The sequence below is a fragment of the Seriola dumerili genome, unplaced genomic scaffold (genome assembly GCF_002260705.1).
Source record: "Seriola dumerili isolate Sdu_G_001 unplaced genomic scaffold, Sdu_1.0 BDQW01000088.1, whole genome shotgun sequence".
In the NCBI taxonomy this organism is placed as follows: Eukaryota; Metazoa; Chordata; class Actinopteri; order Carangiformes; family Carangidae; genus Seriola; species Seriola dumerili.
The window spans coordinates 12,054,185-12,075,974 of record NW_019174343.1 but is presented as its reverse complement, the minus strand read 5'-3'; the positions used below and the strand labels follow the sequence as shown (position 1 = coordinate 12,075,974).

At 44.1% G+C, this 21,790-nt stretch overlaps 1 protein-coding gene across 2 annotated transcripts in view; it reads right to left on the bottom strand.

Annotated features, from left to right (window-relative positions):
* Window positions 1-21,790, bottom strand: part of camta1 (calmodulin binding transcription activator 1) — a 47,632-nt gene that overhangs the window by 9,564 nt on the left and 16,278 nt on the right. For both annotated transcript variants that reach the window (XM_022745091.1, XM_022745092.1), the window contains exons 4-10: window positions 13,494-13,561; window positions 10,580-10,715; window positions 8,167-8,238; window positions 6,002-6,155; window positions 2,771-4,647; window positions 1,388-1,514; window positions 727-861 (exon numbers count right to left, since the gene is read on the bottom strand). In XM_022745091.1, coding sequence (XP_022600812.1) covers window positions 727-861; window positions 1,388-1,514; window positions 2,771-4,647; window positions 6,002-6,155; window positions 8,167-8,238; window positions 10,580-10,715; window positions 13,494-13,561 — 2,569 coding nt within the window. The remainder of the gene's footprint in view (window positions 1-726; window positions 862-1,387; window positions 1,515-2,770; window positions 4,648-6,001; window positions 6,156-8,166; window positions 8,239-10,579; window positions 10,716-13,493; window positions 13,562-21,790) is intronic.

The window sequence follows — 21,790 nt, the reverse complement described above, 5'->3', positions numbered from 1 at the left end:
CATCACTATGGACTTAATAAATGACTGTGCCCTAAAAAAATCTCACAAAGACTAATCCTAAAGCTGTGATGAATCTTGGCTCAACACTAACACCTTCCAAAGAACAGGTGTCAAAACAGCTCAGTAGCTTAGATTCCTTCTTGAATCAATCTGCACACAGACAGAGAGCCATAACAGAAAAAAAAGATGCTTGCAGGCACAGAAGAACTCAGTTCAGCCAAACAGCAGCAGCAATGTCACCATACTGGTCAGTACATCAGTGGCTGTAGACAAAACACCTCACAGCATGACAGAGCATCCAACAGAAAAGAGCAGCACAATGACAGCCACACACACACACACACACACACACACACACACACACACACACACACACACACACACATACATGAACAACAGGTTTTCTCATAGTTTTAGCTGATCAGAAATGGCAAAGCTAGCTAGGTGTAAAAGTCATACTAAAAACAAAGAATGAGAGAAGGGTATAGGATTGGAGGTTTAACTTTCCTTAGTCCAAATATAACAGGCAAGTGCATGTTAAAAAACACACGCTACACTATGCTGTGTTTGTTACTGATACATGCAACACTCTAGGCACACAATGAAGCTGTTATGCTCAAGTCTCCTTCTGTTTATGGTTTATGCTCTTTATTGAATAAATAACACCAGACTGTAAGAGTGTAACTGTGCATCCCTCCCTAAAAATACACAAACAAATGCTCTCACCATCCAGGGACAGCCAGTCATGCTGAGAAGATGGCAGGGCAGGAAGGTCACGCGCCTTGTATTCAAACACCACGGAGGAAGAGATGACTTCACCACCCATAGCTACCTGTAGCATCACCAGTCCTGTGTCATGGGCTGGAAACAGACATGAGGTAAGGCATAAGTATGGCTGACTATATGTGGCGATAGATCTCCTCTCAAAGAATAATTTTAGGACAGTATGGTAACTATTATAGACTGTGACTGTCTAGTGTTACTTTTGCCCATGTGTGGCTGCAAGAGACTATTTGCCTAACAGTTTTCTCCTGATCACACTTAATGTAGCAGGATATGACCTACTATACCAGCCAAAGAACCATTTCTAAGCACTGTGTACATTGTGTGATTTCCAAACAGTGTCCCTCCTCACAATGCTCTTATTGTGTTGTTCTTATCTTTTTGTATAAAAATGACTGCATCTCGCAATAAGGGTGTGCAGCCGACATCATTAGACTCTATCTCTGTGTGCTGGGGAAAAACTTTTTTGCTAGAAAATGCTTCTTATAGGGGTTAATGAGGTTAAGGTTTAGATTTAAAAACAAAGAATAGTGTTTTTCCATGTATTAGACAGTAATAAGGAGAGTGAGTTGTGTTAGAGTGAGTGCATACACCAGTGTGATACCTGGGCAGTAGCAGCGCAGCACCCCAGGCTGGATGAGGGCAGCAGGGACACTGATGTGGTCAAAGAGACAGCTGTACTCACTGCTCGACTCCAACCACGGCCCTGTGATCAGCACCTTCACTCCACCCTGCCGCACACAAATACAGGCTTCAGTATTATATCACACAGTGTAGCTTCTTTGTCTGCAGAAAACTGCAACTGCGCGTAAGTGTAAACATACAGTAGTCTACAAAGAGATACAAGAGTCTGTGTGAGAATGACATGACTGTGTGAAAACTGCCATATCCTGTTGTCTAAGATTAACTGCTCCAAAATACCCCAAATCTGTAAAGATATGGGCGCATGTGTAAGCGAATATGTGTTTACATGAAAGGTGTTTCTATTAAATATCCTGATTCCATCTATCACTAAAAAATACCTCAGAGACACAGTGGCCTAAAACTGGAACCTTTTGTTTTCTATTATATAAATCTAAACTGAGAGATAGTATAACCTGCCTCATTTACAAAGTAATTACTATTTTGTTAATGACAAATTTGTGAGACTAAAAGGCCTGGCAGCAGCCCCTAGAGGCTGTGCAGCTCCTTACATCCAAGTGGAACAAAGTTGTATGAGCCATCTGAACAACACTGCCACGTGCTCTCTTTAGTGTAGCTAAAAATAATACATAATAATAACAACAAATTGTCTCCCACAAATGCTGGAATCATGAAGTTAGATCACACAACAATGAAAAAGATTCAATTTTCAAAGCCATTTATCAGCATTTGGTAGACGTTTCTTTTTGGCATTTATAGTGCTCATTTTTAGCTCATTCTAAAAATTATACAATCACCCTTTGAGCTGTGTTGTTTTTTCAAGAAACGCAAAACTATGGAATAATCAGGATGATGTAACACTGATGATCCTGGAAGAAAGCTGAAGAAAAATATTAGCTGAATATGTGCACACGTTGGAGATACGGTTAGTTGTTAAAATTCTTTTCGACAATTTTTTCCACTAATTGTACTAACTGTTGCAAGTTATTGTTTTTTCCGTAACTAATGGTGCTAAGATGCTATGTTTCCACAAGTTTCATCATAATTCAATGACAGAACTGGTGTCTGAGATATTATAAGTGGTACATGGGTACATTAATGAAGTCACCCAGGGGAAGCAGTGTAATATTGAAATTTCATCAAAATCCAATCAGCTGAGTCTGAGATATTCTGACTCCTTAATGACCACACAGCCAGGCTGGCGGTCTTAGCACAAATTGTGCTGAACATGATTTCAGTGTTTAACATCAGTACAAGCAACCGTCAATCATGTGGTGGAGGGACTGATTTTACTGTAGGGTACCATGAATAAATAATGAATGATAATCATGTTGGGTTTACTAACCTCTGGATAAGACCACTCTGGGGAGTAGTCTGTCACACCAAACAGCCTCCCAGTCTCCTGGAGCAGTCCCAGAGCTCCCTGCTCCACCTCTGAGCCCTGCAGGTGGCCTGCTCCTGTGCCCTGCTCCTCTCCTGCTGCCCCCTCCTGGGGCATCAGAACCCCAGTGACAGCTGCTCCCACACCACCCCCAGACCCCTCAACTGAGATGAAATCATTGATGAGATCAGAGAACTGGCTTCCAAATGAAGCCTCAAAACCTTCCAGACTGATGGCTGCTCCTGCCCCAGCTGTTGTAGCTGACACGCCCCCACCTTGCTGAGGAAGAGGAGAGCTGTAGAGAGCCCCCTCGATGCTTGCACCAGCAGCTATCGACTGAGGACTGGCCACCACTGAACTGCTGGCCCCTGGCAAGCTTACACCATTACAGAGAATCTCATTTTCCCCTCCCCCTCCACCTCCTCCACCACCACCTCCTCCACCCTCCTCTCCTCCTCCATTGTCATCTGTGGGTTGCAGGTAGTGCTCGGTGTCCACACTCGCGTAGCCCTCATGAGGATCTCCTGGCTTGAGTAGTAACTCTCCTCCATTCTCAGAAGCCTTGTCCAAGCCCCCCACCTCTCGATGTCCCCTGCTGCCTGACTGGTCAACGGTAGTATCCTGTGTTGTCAGGGGAAAAGATCCCACTGCTGCTCCTTGTCCATTCCTTCCACACAGGGCCTGCTGGTCTGGGCTGGCTTGGTGGAGGTGTGTATGTGGATCTCCATTGGTGACCGGAGAGTCTGTTGGCACCGTAGGCAGACCTATGTAAGCTTGGGCCTCACCTGATTCCTGGCTTGCCTCAGTACCATTGGTCTGCAGTTGGGAGGGCTGGTTTGTCTGGGGGGAGGCCTGGAGGAAGAGGCTCGGGGAGGGGTGGTGTGCAGTCTGACTCAGACTTGGGACACAGGCTGATGACATGACAGCACTGAAGTCCATTTGCTCCAGGGTGGTGCTGGGGCTAAGGCCTGTCCCCTCTCCCACATAGCTGCTCTGAGTGGCCAGCGGCTGCTCCAGGGGAGTCGTTTCCGTCTTGATGTTGTTGACGAGGGCTGGGTTGTAGACAAAGCCATTAGAAGAACAGTGGAGCCCTCCATCATCACCATTACACCCCTCAGTCTTCCCTCCACCTCCTCCATACGTCTGGCCCTGCTTGGGATTGTTGAGGAAGCAATCAGGGTCAAAGGTCATGGTGGTTTCAGGAAGGCTGACACCTCCACTGGAGTCTAAAGAGCTGGACAGAACCAACTCTCCTCCCTCCCCTAAGCCTACCCCACCAGGAAACGACGCAAACCTCTGGTTTTCAGGGGCAACAGCCAACAGGATTCCAGCGGTGGTACTCTCATGGGTGGATGCCAACAGGTGGGTGTGGCCAGCAGAGTAAACCGAATCTCCAGTCAGCGTGGTGACCTCAGACATGAATACAGCTGTGCTCTGCGACAAGCCAGCCCCAATGGCGAGAGCGGGGCTGTCAGCCATGTCACTGGTGATTGACAATGGGGAGCTCTGGGTGGTGTCAGGGACCTCCACCTGGTTGGTGGAAGTGGAGGAGGACACCTCCATGCTGCTCTGTGGGAGTAAAGAGGGTTTGGTTAACCTGCCATTCCTCCTCTCTCCTCCACCCGCTCTGCTCCTGCCCCCTCCAGGACTGGGTTCTGTCTGGCCCTCTGACACATCACTGTTCTGGACCTCTGTGCCATCTGCTTCCTCAGCTCTCTGGCCTGCCGCTACACCGGTACCCGCTGCAGCTCCACCTCCTGCTGCTGCCCCTGACTCCTGCTTGGATGAGATGATGCGCTGCTTGACACTGGAACATTTTTGATGCAAGCTGCTTCCAGCACCTGAATGAAGGGACGTCAAAGCAAAGGAAAACCATTAAGACAATAGATACTGTTGTCATTTTCTGTCCTTTCAGTTGCTCAGGTTAATCTTTTAAGCAATGTATAGTGTGTAATAGCGCCCTCCAGTGTTCAGAGTTCATGAATACTGTGATACTGTTACAGATGCATGAGTGTTCAATCATTTTAAATAAATATATGTAAAAAGGACAATTTGCTGCTTCTACAACACATGAAATTTTAACATTTGAAGGTAGTGCCAGTTTCGAAAATTTAGAGGAATCATGTCAGTGATCAAGAGAGAAGAGCAAGGAAAGGAAAAAACAGAAAGCTATTTTGTGTAAGCAAATTAGGGCAGGTAGAAAGAGCAAGAGGGAATATGATTTAGTCAGCAGAGTGAGAATTGAAGTAGTACTTAAGTCAACAATCCCCTCACTTTTTGGGAGCTGTCCTTATTTGCCCTTCCAAACCAGATCAAGACAGGTGAGATTAGGTAAGTGTGCGTGTGTATGTGTGTTAGTGTGTGTACTGGAGTTATCTACTCCCTGATGCTCATTTATGAATAATACATGCTGGATATTTTGGGCACCTCCGTCTTCCTTCCCTCTATCCCTCCCTCTCTTGGATGTAAAATGTATCCACCTCTAGGTGGCAGCATGCCGCTGACTGTTCGAATCATCAAAAAAAAAAATCGCCAAATCTGTATGAAGCCTGGCTGAATGGTATATATGTACTCAATGTCTCTTCAAAAAGGAGGCTTTTGAAAGAACAATGTTATCTTGAAGTTGATCACTACTTTGTAAAGTGCTGTCATCATTTCATGTTGACAGGAAGGACATGATGCTCCAAATAATGTTTAATCAAAATTTAAATAAGAATAAGGCTATTGTTAATGTCTGAATACACCTTTTGGCAATTCCAGCTGCTGCTTTTTGGCCTGTTGATTTATCTTTACCTTCAGCAATAATAAGATAAGATTAGATATTTTTATTTCATGCAAGAGAGAAATTTTCATATCATCTCCCCTGAATTGTTGTAAGCACCTGTTGTCTCATCTAATAAATGATGGCACAGCTCCAGACTGTTCCTCATTCTGCTGCCAAGTTGTTTATAAAGCCTGAAAAATATTATCAAATTATCTGTGTTTTAGATTTATTACACTTCCTACAGATTAATTTTGAAGCTTGGGAAGAGTATGCCTTTATCTTTTTCATCACTACTGTACCATGACAAGTGGTATTGTTATTGACCCAAGGTGACTCATATCCCTGGGTTTAGGACAAGTGTGAGGGCTGAAACAAGAGAGCTTGAGAGTAGGAGGGAGGTGAGTGCTGAAATGAAAGTAAAGCTAACTCACACATGGGTTTGAGTTGTCCAATGAGCTCCTCCTTGCTCCACTTGGCCCACTCCTTCCTGTCTGTGTTGATGGAGCAGAGGACAGGACCACATGGCTTCCCGCTATCATCCACTGCCGGTACATTCAGGTAGTGCACCAGCACAATGTCTGGGTTCTACAGCACAGGGACACAAACACAACCACACAGACATGCATGCACCTGGCGTTAGTTTAACATGGCCCTTTATTCATTAATTCATTGTCATGTTCTTACAACATATAGGGAGGGAGAGATTACAATGATAGAGTCTATTTACAGAGGGAGTGGATGGAGGGGAAATGCAGAAGGAAAGCGGGAGAGCAAGTGGAGGTCAGGGAGGAGGTCGGACATAGCGTGTCAGATAAGATTCTCTCACCTGCCCATAAAAGATTTAACAGCTCAAGCCCACTCATCACTCTTTCTTACCCTGCAGAGGCTGAGGAAGTGTCTACATGTGTGTTTGTGTGTAGGTGAGTGTGTGTAATATATAGAGAGATAGAAAGAATGAGATAAACAAAGGGGGGGACAACAGTTCAGAGTAGTTCTCACTATACAGTAGGGCAAAAGCAAACCTATGGAATTTCTTTCTACCCCATGAATGATTCAACAAGTGCATTCACATTCATGTGTGTGAGTGAGTGAGTATGTGTGCATGTGTGTGTGTGATTGTGTGAGGGAGAGAGAGAGAGAGAGCGCGAGAGAGAGAGAGAGAGGGAGGGAGAAGCTCCTCTTGATGAAAGATTCAGTAGACAGACTCAGGTGAGGGGGAGGACCTGCTGAGGTGGAACACTTTTCTCTCCAAAAGAGGATGGCACAGTGGGCTGCTACAGCACCACACTGTGCAATGCAACAGCACTCACAGACTGATTTATGATCATAATCACTGATGTGTTCTGATATCTGTGCAAAGAGCAGAAAATGGCACATTACAGATAAAGCAACTAAAAATTTCCCTTCATAATTTCAGACTGCAGGGATCTTACTAGTTCGGGATGCTGAAAAAAAAAATTGAGTAAGGGCATATTCAATTTACAGCCGGTGGCTGGAATGTCCCTGTAAATTTCTTGTGACAATTTATGCAGGAAATTCTGGTGAAGAATACATAAATATATATGCATTTCCATATTTTAAATGAACGTTGCTGGGTATTCAATATTTTCTTTGAAATGAACAGAGAGAGATGAAGAGAGAGGCAGTGTAAATGTATGCGGACATGTTTAAGATTCATCATGTAACCTGCCGCCTGAAGATGATGACGTCCTAGTGACCATAGCTTGCATGGTCAATAGAGGGAGAGACGTGTGTGTGTGTGTGTATGTGTGTGTGTGTGTGTGTGTGTGAAAGCGTGCGTCTGCTGCTCTCTGTTGTCTTTCACATGAGCGGTAGAGTGAGTCCAACATCTCTATGAAAAACAACATGCCTTAATACACAGGGGGACACCTGTGCATATGTGTGTGTGTGTGTGTGTTTGGGTGAGCATGTTGTGTGCTTTTTGTAGCTCCAGGGTGTTTTCTTGGAGAGGACCACATAGAGAGCAGGGCCTCAGTCCTTGATGCTCACTATAAGTATTGGGAGTCAGGGTTAGATAACACACTGTGCTCGGGAAGTTACAGTCAACTTCTGGCAAAGAAATGCTTTCACTGCTCTGCACTGTATGTTAGCATTGGACAAGAGCATATTCTAGGTATATTCTGGTCGTTGAGTCATTTGAGTGTAGGACACTCCGCTCAGCCAAACAACATCAAGTTTTATTATGAGCCCAGCTTTGTGATAGTATTTTCAGTATAGTCTGCCTCATTAATTCAGAAGAGGAGGATGTTTATTGCTGGTTTATGGTTTAGCTTAGTGTTGTTTTGAAAATATAATGGGCAGTTTAACAGATGAAGGTTTGTGTAAAAAGTGTAATAATAGACTGTATATTTTCTGGTTGTCCAGTTTTGTGTAGAATGGTGAATAAAGCCTTAACATAGCAACAATAAATGTTACAGAATGGCCATAATATCAGGGAGAAGGCCTGAAAAACTATCCTGCTATAAATGACAGCGACTAACAAATTATCACCACACTATAAATCCTGCGGAAATCTTGTTTTGTATGTGTATAAATGTGTGAGAAAAGGTCAGGTGGGGTAGGGGGGTGGGCTTACCTGCAGCAGCCAATAGCATCTACGATGGAAGGTGGGGATGATGGAGGAGTGGACGTAGCAGCCATACAGACACTAGAGAGAGGAGAGGAGAGGAGAGGAGAGGAGAGGAGAGGAGAGGAGAGATTGCAGGGATAAAGCGAGGAGGAAGCAAGACAAAAAGTGAAAAAGGAGAAGAGGAGGAGAGAACAGTGAAGGAGAGAACAGAAGAGGAGAACTTAGGTTATACCCACTTAGGTTGTATTGATTGCGGTGCTAAAACTAAATTGCAAACATGCTGTATGTGTTTTTTTTCCCAAATGTCTTTTTCTAAAATACCATAAATCTGATGTTGACAATTACAGCACAAGAGATTGTGAAATTTACTGCCTCAGCAAGACTAGACATAACCCACTTGGAATTCACAAAACGTCACAATGTTGTCAGCTTACAGACACTGCAAGAGGTATCAGTAGCAGTGACGAGGACAAAGAAGAGGAGGAGAAAGTGAGGAAAGCATCGGGTGAAAGTGGAGTGTCATGGTGGACAAGATGGAGAGACATTACAAAATAATATATACATGTGTGTGGGTGTGAAAATCGGCCAAATATGCTTGCAGAGGTTGATACACAACACAGTACCACTTCAGAGTGTCTGCAATAATTAGTTTGTTATGAAGTGTCGTCAGTATATGAAATGTCCCAATACTGGTGCCAGTACAGGACTTGAGTTTCTGAACTAATACCAAAACCAAATTTTTTTATTTGCATCATAGTCTGAAGAATATTAAAAATGTTATGCTAAATAACCTCTTTTGTTTTAACAAATTAACAACCTTCCCAAAGCAAGAGCTTTGACTGAATGCAATAGTCTAAAATTAATTAAATTAGCATGTGAATCAGTAAATATCTGATTAAAGAATAAGTGAAGAAGAGGTTCAGAGTCAGGTTCCAGTTTCTTGAAAGCATTTGAAATTCTGTGCTGCGGAAACATCTTGATCAATACTCCAAAAGTATTGAGGTTCGATACCCAGTCCTAAGGAAGAGTGTGTTGGAAGGATGAAATGATGACAGAGAAATCTTCTATCAAGGTCATCACAGCCACTTTTTTACATGCACTAAATACAAGAATCACACACACATTCACCTACCAATATACACATGCACACATATAAATTGGTTGTTTTTTAAAGAACACAATGCACACACAAACACAAATACTCAGCAATCAGGTTGTATATAATCAACACTTAAAACTTGTCCTGTTTTCTTTCTCATACACACTTGCGCACACTTATATTTTCTCGCCATTTTGCCTCTTCTGAGAAGTAGCCCGCCCTCTATCTAAAGTGTGTTTTGCCAAAGGCAGAGTGCATTTCCATATATTTCCATTCGATATGAGGAGGCTCTCCATCCAGGGTTATGTTTTTCTCTCCAGCTTCCTGCCTCTCCCCATCCTCCTTCTCTCCCTCTGCTCATCTCGCTGCTCTGCTCATTCCCTCATTCCCGTCCCCTGCTCTACACGCTGCTTGCTTGCTTGCTTGGGGGAGTCCTGGGAAGAGGTGACACAAACAATTACTGAGCAACTACCAGGGAGAGAAACACTTGCCTTTGTATATGTTTGTGTGTGTATGTGAGTGTTCATGTAGGAAGGCAAAAAAATGTATGTGCGATGAATGTCAATGTGAGTGTGGGGCCATAACTAATGGAGGTGCAGATGGGAATATTTGATCTCAATTATTCCCCTTACCTCTGTGTCTTTGTCTTGTGTCTTGCCTGTCTCCTGCTCACCTTCAACACAAAACTACTGAGCCCCCTGTAAACATCCATGTGTCTCCTAACTGTCTCTCCTTCCCTCTCCCTTCTACCTCATTCTTTCTGTTTCTGACACATGCATGCTCACTCCTCTCACCTCTTGGTATATTCCTGCTGAATAATCAATTTTTGAGCTGGCTGATGTGACTCACACACACACACGCGCACACACACACATACGCACTCACACACACACACACACACACACACACACACACACACACACACACACACACACACACACACACACACTCACTCACACACAGACGCTGCCTTGAGACTGGATCGATACCCCTCTCTGTTCTGCTGAAGGAGGCATTGACATCATTCCTGGCCTCAGGCCAAACACACTCTTATCTTTCAGAAAGAGAGAGAGGGAGGTGGAGAGCGAGAGAGAGAGGGAGACAGAAAGAGGAGCGGGGAGGGAGAAAAAGAGGGACATCACTCGCTCTCCGGTAACATATTGGCCTGTAGCTTCTCAGCATGTGTGTTTGTGCGTACATTTGTGTAACATGTATGTGTCTCCTCGGAGTGAAGGAGAGTAAGTTAAGGACAAGATTGGCAGTGAAACCATACTCAGCGCCAAACAATCATGGACTTGTTTTTCCCCTGCAGCCTCTCACCTCTACTCCCTGCACTTTGAGCTTCATATGATCTTCTCGGGTGGTCTTCCCGTCTTTCCTTTTCTTCCAGCAGTAGCCATCTTTCCTGTACTTCACCTTCTTACGGTTGTAGAGGATCATAGAGCCATTTTGAGGCCTGGTGGAGGACAGGGTAAAGAGACAGACGAACACACAGCGTTCCATCATGTTGATTATACAGAATAAATGTTGTGGTCATTTCGTTGAAACTGACAGCAATTGAGCTCCATGGAAACTGACCAGAAATGATTTTCAGGCTGTAATATCACACTGCAAAAAGTATCAAAATTCTCCTACATTGCCTATTCATAACAACAATCAACTGAAACAGGCAAGAACATGTTCATGGTTTACATGGTGATGTCAGTGTTACTCTCCAATAGGCAAGTTAGGTGGTCCCATGCACCCCCCCTCCCCTCTCATACATGGACTCACACTACTATGTGTTAATATTTTAGTAGGGTGATTTATCAGCACAGCAGGAACATTGGCCTCTAAGCTCCCATTCTATATACACCTGGCGGGATGAACATGCATGCACACACACAAACACACAGACACACACTAGGAGCCATACATGTAGAAAGACACAGATGCTATAGTAATATCAGAGATGGCAGGACCTACAGCCGTGTGTTCTTTGGGTTCAATGTCAAACCTGCTGCTCGGCAATCAATCATTACACTTCTAAAACGTTAAGGACAGGTGTGTGTGTGTGCGTGTGTATGTGTGTGTGTGTGTGTGTAGGTGGAGGAAAAATGCTTCTCTGCCTTATCTCATGACAACAGAGAGAGAACAGGCCCGTTAACAATCAATAAACTAACACATACTCACAAGTGCCCTTTCTCTCTCACATACACAGAGTCATGTGCACACAAGCACACAACCACACCACACATTTACACACCTCCTCTCTCCTCACCCTAACCTCCTCGTCTCCATCAACCTCCAGTCTTTATCCCTCTTATCTTACTATCTCTTCATTTTCTCTTTACTGCTTTTTCAGTCCCTCCATTCTCCACTCTTTTCAACTTATTCTCATCTTCTCATTTCATCTGTTCCTTCTACTTCTATCCTAACCTCTGTTTTTGCTCTTTTATTGTCTGTTTGCCTCTCCTCTCCTCTCCTCTGTTAAAATTTGATGTAGACACATCTATATGGACTGAGATGATTGCAATTTACTCAGAACAGTGTGTGTAGTGAAATTGAATTTACTTTGAGCTGATTTTCTTTGACACCTTAAATCTGTTCTGTTTTGGGGTGAGCCTGCCAGTTTCTTAGCGGAGTGGAGACCCCCTCCCTCCGATCAAAGCCGAGTTTATTCTCTGTCTCGAGCAGTGTGAGTCATCTCAGAGCTGCTGATTCTAATTATGTTATGGAGAAGATGGATGAGATCAGATGTGTGCCTGTGTGTATGTGTGGGTGGGAAATACGTGCAAGTTCATGTGTGTGTGTGTGGAGGTACGTGCATGTGAACGGTGCCCATGTTCGCAAACCCTCCGATTCAAGCAGACATAAATGCTATTGATTGTAACTGGGCTGTGATGTGTGGGATATAAAAAGCTTTTCCACCGTTCCACAGTGTAGCAGAGCGAAAACAGAGAAGGCAAGGGGAGGAGAGTGGGGGGAAAAAAAAGACGGCAAGGTAAAGAGACAGAGTGGGCGAGTGAGTGAGTCCGGTAAAGGGAGGAGAGAAGGAGGAGTAGATGAGAAAAGTGTTAGAAGAGGGAGAGAGGAGGTAACAGTCATTACTTTGAACTGATGAGGTATTTCAGCAAGGGGAGAAATGAAGGTCATTGAATGTTACCTTAATATTGCCCCCCACAAGTGTGCAAATGCATGCCAACATATGGATGCAAACACACACATACACGCACATCAATGCATACACATAAATGTCACTGGCTCCGTTCGCTGAGCTCCTTTCCATCTGATGGGATTAGGTGTAATCTGTTCTAATCGTGCCTCGTGTCATGTGTAAATGGGATTATATCTAACTGCTGCTCAATAACACCAATATGACTGCTGCTGCTGTTGCTGCTGGGAGGCTGAGGCTATTCGGCAGCACAACCAATCAATGAGAAATCCATCCACAACATAAACTGTGCTGCTGGCCTCAGGCTGCTCCTGAGAAGAGTCCTTCAGCTCGCACAATGGGAGCACGGAGGCATCACCTCGGGCTTTCAGCAGTGTCAGTAATCAGAAATGGGGGCATGAGGTGACCGCTTGACTTGCTTTACTTTACTTTTTCTTTCTTCTTTTCTTGTCTTTCTCACTTCTTTTCTTCCTCTTTCTTCTTTTTCTTTTTTTATCATACCTACATTTGTATTAACTAAAGTAAATGTCAATAAGGTGATTTATCAATAATTCAAATTGCCCTTTTTTCTTCTGTCTTTCATTTTTTCTTCCTCTCCGTCCTTCCTTCCTTTCTTCCTGGCAATAACCTCTCCCCATTCTGGAACAGAGCTACCTATGGTTCTTTGAGATCGATGAATATTCAGTTCTGGCATGTGAATCCCTGTTCTCACCCCATCATATACATACACATTTTCCCCCTCCTTTTAAACCCCCCTTCACCCTCCTATGTCTGAATTATACATCACTTATCCTAATACATTTACATTCATTAATACTCCATTTTCAGCTGACTAGGTGCTTTACAGTCCAGCCATGTTCTAGAGCGTTCTCTACATGTAGCGCAGGCCGTCAGCAGGACCCTCCGGAGACAGTCGACGTACATCACTAATGTTTTAATCAAACACAGGCACTCCGTCTTTGGGATTAAACCAATGTGAGTCATTGGCTGATTGAGTGATTCTGTGCTTGTATGTGTATATATGTGTATGTATGTGTATGTATGTATGTGTGTGGAAACAATTGTCTGTGCTCTCCTCACCTGGTTTTTGGCGATGTCGTCAGCCACTCATCATGTTTCTCAAAAGTGATGAGATATGCAGCAATCTCCTAGAGAGACAAAGACAAGAGGAAAAGGTTACATTGGTGTGTGTGCATGAGAGTGTGTGTGTGTGTGTGTGTGTGTGTCACAGGGAGATAAAACATAACAGGTATTTCCAGATGACCTGCCGATGCCCACAGAGAGTAAGTCACTATCTGATTGCCACGGTGCAGTCTGGGCGCCTGATTGGTCACAGAGCAACCAGTCAGGAGACAGATATAGAGGACAGACCCTCAGGGCCAACAACCAATCACACTCACCGACACACTGATGTCTCCCTCCACCGGGGAGGAAAAGCTATCTCCTAAATACACACATGCCACATAAACACACACATATAAACACACACTCACAGACCGGGAGTGCAGACCCATACACTAGCTGAGAGAGTGCACTGATAGGAAAAGTTTTCTTGTACTTTGCAGTTTCACAGTTTCCCGTCAGATAAAGCTTGCTCCTAACTTGATTCTTAATTCCTCCGGCTCTCTTTTCATCTCCTCAGCTCAGCTCTCCTCTCTTCTCCACTCCTCTCTATTTCTATTCTTCTTCTACACTCACACGAGTCCAATACGGAAAAAGAAAGTTCAAATCATACAGGTGCATTCTACCGAGAGTAAGCAAAAACAAAACGTCCATACGCACAGTGACTGAGACACACAGAGCTGCAGCCAAAAGAAACTGTTGTTTATGCCTCCCATTTTTTAGTCGCTCATGCAACACCACTTTTTCCCTTTGCTCGGTGAACTCTCTCACCCCTGGCTTCCTCCTTGAAACATCTTTCTCTCTCCCCCTATCTCTGACTCCCATCTCACCCACTTGTTGTGAAAGACTATGAAATGTAAATTGTCCTCTTAAGGCAATCAGTGTTTGAAATGTGGCACAAAGCAATAGTGAAGAAGACATCAACACTCAAGCACTCCTTCATCTACCCCCTCAGATCAACAGTCTCCTCTCCAGACCTTGTCTCCCTCTCTTCCTCTCTGTCTCTTTCTGTGTGTGTGTGTGTGTGTGTGTGTGTGTGTGTGTGTGTGTGTGTGTGTGTGTGTGTGTGTGTGTGCGTGTGTTTTTAGGTATTTGTCCCAGTTTGGCATGAGAGCACTCCAGCACCACACCGATCAGAGGAGATGGAGGGACAGAGAGGGAGAGGGGAAGAAAGGCAGGGAGAGACAAAAAGAGAGAGCAGCTGGGGGGTGCTGGCACTTAACTGGATTGTTTTTTTTAGTATCCTTCATTCGATCCTCACGTCCCAACCCCCCACTAACTCATCCGGCATTTATATGTGTCTTTATATATATATATATATATGTATATATATATATATACACACGCACACACACGTGTCTGTCTGTGTGTGTGTGTGTGTGTGTGTGTGTGTGTGTGTGTGTGTGTGTGTCTGTCTGTCTGTGTGTGTGTGGGATGGACTGTCATCACACCCTTAATAATTATCACTATCAAGCTGGCCACTGTTAATGTCTGTCTGGCTCATAAAACTGCTCAGAGCCGAGTTTAGGTTGGACACACACAGGCACATTTTTTGCCATAGCTAGGCACAACACACACACACACACACACACACACACACACACACACACACACACACACACACACACACACACACACACACACACACACACACACACACACACACACGTACACAGAGGAGTGCCTCATTCATTTATGCATCTATTCATTAGCTGTGACAGGCAGCCACCTCTCCACCTCCCAAACCACTCCGCAGCAAGTCAATATCCTATACGGCCTCCACAGCCCCGGCCAGGCACTCGGGCTCCCCTAGTGAGTGTCAGCCAGTGGGAGGCGGGAGGAGAGAGAAGAAGAAGAGAGGAGACGAGGGGCTGGGAGAGACAGAAGGATGGGAGGATTAAGAAGGAGGGAGAGAGACTTGCAATTAAAGGCCTGCCCCATAAGAGCCATTAAAAAGCCAGAAACAGAAGAGTCAGCTGAAACGGCAGCCTGACACACACTCTAAAACACACCCACACACGCACACACACACACACACACACACACTGCAGACACATACACTGCTGCTCACTTCCTCAACCAGTACACAGAGACACACACACACGCCCATGTGAAGAGTGACAGAAGTGAGATGCTGAAGGTCGATCCTCAGGAAGTCACAGTTATTGTCCCAGTGGAAACCAGTGATGGAGCGCTTTGAGCATGCCTGGCGACACAGTGACCCTTTAGGAATACTGTGAGTGTGTGTATATGTGTGTGTGTGTTAGCTGTGCCAGACACAGGGACAGGGACAGGGACAAGCATCTTTCTCCAGAGATCTACTCTAGAAACCCAGACGTTCTGCATGTCTGTGTGAGTCTACGTAATAATACATTACGACAGGCCACGCTGAATGCACACACACAAACACACACACATGCACATTTTTCCCAACACAACCTATTCCTGTCTGTCTGTGTGCGAGAGAAAGAGAGAGAGAGAGAGAGAGAGAGTTACTTAAGATATATCTAACAAAGCAGAGAGCATGAGTGGGAAGTTAGATTGGAGCGAGCGATGCAGTTGGGGAAATCAGCCTCCCACTCACGCATCACTGAGACCATCTCCCTCCGAGAAACTGGTGGCATGTACAGAAAAGCAGACAGACACACACATATGCACACACACAAGCACATTCACATGCACACACTCACAGGCCTCAGGGAGATTTCCAGAGGAGGTAGGGGAAGGGGGTGGGGGGGTCGCCTACACTGCAACAGACTTATCCAGGAGCTTTCCCCAGGGAGATTCCGTTATAGGGTCTGTGTGTGTGTGTGTGTGTGTGTGTGTGTGTGTGTGTGTGTGTGTGTGTGTGTGTGTGTGTGTGTGTGTGCGCGCGTGTGTACACGCACATTTGAAGTCTAATGATGAGCATCACCCCGACAGAGATCTGGAGAAAACAGAGTTGTCTGTAAACTGGAACTGTCACATCCATTCGAAGTGCCTCGAATGAAGGCTGCTGCTAGTTCTCACCACAGAAATCATTTGGCATTGAACAGTTTATTTTGGCGGTACAAGGAGGTAGCGAACTGAAGTGTCCTTCTCAACTACAGAATCGGTTTTTACCCTTCTCCTTGAGCGGGGTAAGTCTTGTATACATATATGGGGGAAATAACTGCATTAGCATTACCAGGGGAGGTCTGCTGATGCTGTAATTTGTTCCAGAGCACCTCCACCGCTTCTCTCCTTCCCAGAACAACCCTGTCAGTGCCTGACATTGATAGACACTCTATCCAAAATTGCCTCCTGTTTTTTTTTATTATTTCTTTTTTTTTGCAGACTACAGGCTTCTCTCTGGTTTTAATTTTGATCTGGAGTACCATCTCTGCCATCCATTCAACCCACATTTTATTGATCATGGTCTATTTTTAAACAAGGCTCATCATGGAAATTAAGTACAACAATGACAATTTTATGCTAAACCTATATTGTCATACAATTTCATTTTAACTGCAATAATCAATAATCCATTAGAAATGAGAGGTGCCTGTGGGCATGTCATTATCCACAGTTGTTGACAGAAGTGTGACAGAACCGATCTCCCAGCATCTCTGTGTGTAATATTGAAACAGTCCTGAGTGACCTCTAAAATCACCAATGTCATTGAGCAGTGGCTGCTTTTCTGAAGACTCCAAACTTAAGATAATGCTGCAGAGGGAGATCTGAATACAGACTCATTTGTGTTATGCTTTAAGCTGACGTAAATGATGTGAAGTCTATTGTAAACCAGACCAATAATGTCTTGTTTGCACTATGTTCCTCTAACCTGGCTAATTAAAATGTGTAGCTCTCAACAGTAAGAGAGCCAGACACTGAGTTACGACAAGGATAATTTTGTTCTGTTCTAGCCACACAATAAAATTTCATCAAGTCTATTGTAAACCAGAGCAATAATGTGTAGTTTGTATTATATTCCCAAACTGCCTCGCTCCCCACTGTGTGTTACTTTCAACAGCCTTTATATTACCTCCACTGGCTAATACAACTGCTTAATGCTGTTTCCATAACAACTGTTGCAAAGCCCCTGATCAGAATTCCTCTCAAGCTTGCCTTGTGTTTATCATATAAACACCTCATCACACACTAGGCAACAGACACATGCACATCCATGGACATAAAAGACTTGAACACACACGCATACAAATGGGCCGGCTATTAATACACAAAGTCGCTTGTGTGGAAAAATAAATAAATAAAAATAAAACTTGTCCTGCCTTTCTCTCTCTCTCTTCTCGTTTTCTCGGTCACACAGTGTATAGACAAACACACTGGTGCATGTACACACGCACACATATTTAGTGCTGGTTTATCACTGGAGGACAAGGTCTGACCTTCAGCCGGGACCCACCCCTGTCACCTGGTTGGGAGGGAGACATGCGCGTCACATTCGTCTCTGTCACACTGTAACTCTCACAACATTTTCTTACACACACACACACACACACACACACACAAATCTCCCCCATCAAAATGACCATATGCTAGGATGCACAGACATGAACGAATGCATACACATACACAACCCCAAAGAGGCTTCGTCTCAGAAGAGACTACGTGGTGGCTGCTGCCCATGTGAGTGACAGCTTTATAATGAAATAGCCACTCTCCCCTCTCCTTCACTCTTTCACTCCCTCATTCCCTCTCCTTTTGGTTTGACCTCTTTACCCCCCCCCTTCTCCCTTCAGCTCACCCACTTCTCTCTTTTTTCTGTCTCATTTCCCTCTCCTCTTTCGTTCACCAAGATATAGATGTCCAAATGGTGAAGGTGGCTACACACACACCCACACACACATGCAGTATGGAAAGTAGCACTAACTTTTTTAGCAGAGACCTGAGAGCAACGAAGAGTCAGCTCCAATCCACTGAGGGAACATCAATCATATTTTTCTAAGACTTCCCATCTCTTGTGCACCTTACCTGTCCTCTTCTTCCTGTCTTGTATTTGCATTTGAGGAGACGGCCCCCTCTGTCTCAGCAGGGGGATGAACACATCAAAGACGGCAACAGGTGTGTGGTGTCAAACACAATGCCAGGACCCCCGTTGCGCTAGGGCGTCTTGGATAAAGCTTGTCAGAGTCCTCAAAAACTCCCGCAAAAGTTAACTAGGAAAGAGTGCATGCCACACACACACACACACACACACACACACACACACACACACACACACACACACACACTCACACATCCAGATGTATAGTTGAAATCTCTCATGATAAATGTGTGTTTGCTTGTGGGGGGGGGGTGGAAGAAGACAGGGAGAGTGAGAGAGAGGATAGGGGGTGGTATCTCAATGAAAGAGTCTCCAGTGGTTGCGTTAACCCCTGATGCCTCATCTGACTGTGAGTCATTCTGCCCTTCGAGGCTCGTCTCTGCTCTGCTATTGTTGATGTTATTGTTATTGAGGAGGTTTGGTATGCTAAGGAGAGAGAGAGAAACAGAGAGAGATAGAGAGGCATGGAAAGGGAGAGGGAGAGAGAGAGAGAAGTAGTGGGAGAGGGAGGAAAAAAAAGAAATAGTGTGTGCCACCTCTCATTGGCATAAATACTTGTTTACAACAAGACATAAATTGGCACCCTGTCAGTCAGTCTCTCTATTTCTCTCTCCTCTAACTCCCTTACTCTGTTTCCCTTCCTGTCTCTATCTGTATCTCTCTCTCTTCTTCTCTCCCTCTGTGCTGCTAAGCGTATTACAACACTCCCTGGTTCAGCCCTCTCTCATTACCATATTCTAATTACATTCGTTAAGGGGAGCATTTGGGAGTTTAATGAATAAATTTGAAAGATGGGTCTCCGTGGCGATCTTTAGGTTTGTCTCTTCCTCAACCAAATAAGGATGGGAGCATATGCGTGTGTGTGTGTGTGTGTGTGTGTGTGTGTGTGTGTGTGTGTGTGTGTGTGTGTGTGTGTGTGTGTTTGTATGTGTGTGAGGTTGCGCACCTGTGCGTGCTCTCAGTAAATATCACTGTAGCTCCATTTCAGAAGAAACAAACAAATCTAGTTAACTGCTGGAGCTCACGTGGAGTCTTCTCTCTGAAAAAAATCAATTCAGAATTCTGTTTGTCTCCACCAAATAAAGATTTCATGTCATTTGTTTGTTGTTTTGGAAAAAACTTGGAGCCACCCATGTTGAAGCCATGCATATTTAACTCTCCTCAAGCCTCAAAAACAAACTGCCAAAGACAAGCATCAAATTACAGATGTACAATTTGTCTGCAATCTTGGGTTTATCTTTTCCACCGACAACAGGCCTGGAGGCTTCATACTGGGAGATGGGCAGGTGGAGTTGAAATGAGCAAAAGTAAACATTAAAGGTTATCAACCCTGCTCGAGTGACTGGCTTCCACTGTTGTGCAGTCTGATCTGTCTCTGCCTAGGACGAGGCCCCGGGCTGTAGACCTGAACAGACTTACTATGGGCCCTGCACTCACTCTTACAGGGTATTGCAAAATGTGATATATGGTTTGACAGAGGAGTCCCAAATGCATTCCCAGTTCTGATGATTGCCAGCTTGCGCTTCAATGAGTCCAAGAGCAAATGAGCAAAATTCACCTCTTGCTCAGAAATGGCACTTTTTCAAAGCTAAATGATGCACTTTTACTTGGCCAACTGCCATTGATTACAGACAATTAAACAATACCACAAGCAACAGAGTAAAGATGCAGAATCTAATTTAACTCCTTCCCCACAGAATTCACTTTTACTGCAACTGCACTTGATTAAAATGATGCTACTTACTTCTTTGGCTAAAAACATTATTTTTGAAATCCCAGAAAGGGTTTACTCATTTACCTGTTTACTTGAACAGTCATAACCACAAATTAGTAGTCAGCAGAATTTGGGCAGTGTCTGGAACTTCTTTATTGCATCTTGTGGTAAAAAGTATGGATTTGTTTCATTTTGAATTCAGTTTGAAATAGACCAATCCATCTTGAAATTTCTTTTTGACTTTTAGTTGGCTGAAACCACTGCACGAAGGGCAGACTGTGCACATCCATAGCTGAGAAGATACACAAACAGTGAGCTGTTGTAAGTGATAATATCTGATGAACATATGCTGTGCCATTAATAGCTCATAAGTGTATGGTTTAGTGTATCAATAGATCCAAAGGGGCTCCTCTTCACAGTATATTTACAGTGATGATGCACGGTACAAGGTAGAGCCCAGTGTCATCACCTTCTCTTCAAGTACTGTGAGTCATGCAGTGGGCGACAAAGTATGTTAGCTATCTTTAAACTTCTATATAATGTAAGATAGACGTATATAAATAAATAACAGGGGGAGATGAGAGATATAACCAACATTTTTACAGTTTAGACAAAACAGCAGCTATATCTGTGTGTTGCCAATAGAATCATATCGCAACCTTTGGGAGACATTTGTTTGCTTAAATGTGATCTATTTTCATTCATCAAACGCATATAGTTCTGGCAAAGCCATTTAATAATTGCTCTAATTTAATGCACCTTTAGAGATTGAAGGGGAGACAGACATCAGTCATCGCCTGCCGGGCTCTCCTGGAAACTTTCCACCTCATATGAACTGTAATGGACTGTGACTTTCTAGTTCAACATGCAATGACACCTTAGAGCAGACAGAGACTGGAGCTTAGAGTCTCACAGAGAAAGTGATGCTGGTGTTGTGCATTGGACAGTGTTAAGACTTGCTAGCTGGCACGCTATGTAAACATACTGCCAGTACATATATGCTGCCAACAAGAGGTAATTATGCAGTTAGGCTTAACACTAGCTAATACCTGTTTTTGGGCTGGGAAATCTCACTGTTTGCCATGTTTTTCCTGTTTGCTTGAGTAGTGAGCTAACATTTCCACCAGATACTAATCTAATTATTGGGGCAGACTGATTTGGCTCCAAGTATTAAAGAGGAATTTCGAAGAATACTGTTAGCAAAAAAACTTTTACTGTCAAACACCCAAAGGAATGATTGAACACTATTCTCAATCTCTGTCACTTGGCCAAGATGCTAGTGAGGCAAGTGAGATGCTCTCCCTTCCATATTAGGTGTTTATCATCCCCTCCCACCCACTGGCTTATACTTTACATTCAAACAATTAAATATATGCACTGTCAGTATGCAAATGCGGCATCAGTATCCCTTATATAGCTGCCTCCTTAGAGTACAAGATGATGGATGATATATTACAGCTGAGCTGGTCTTAGACTAATGGCACAGCTGCATTACAATACACAACCTAGTACACA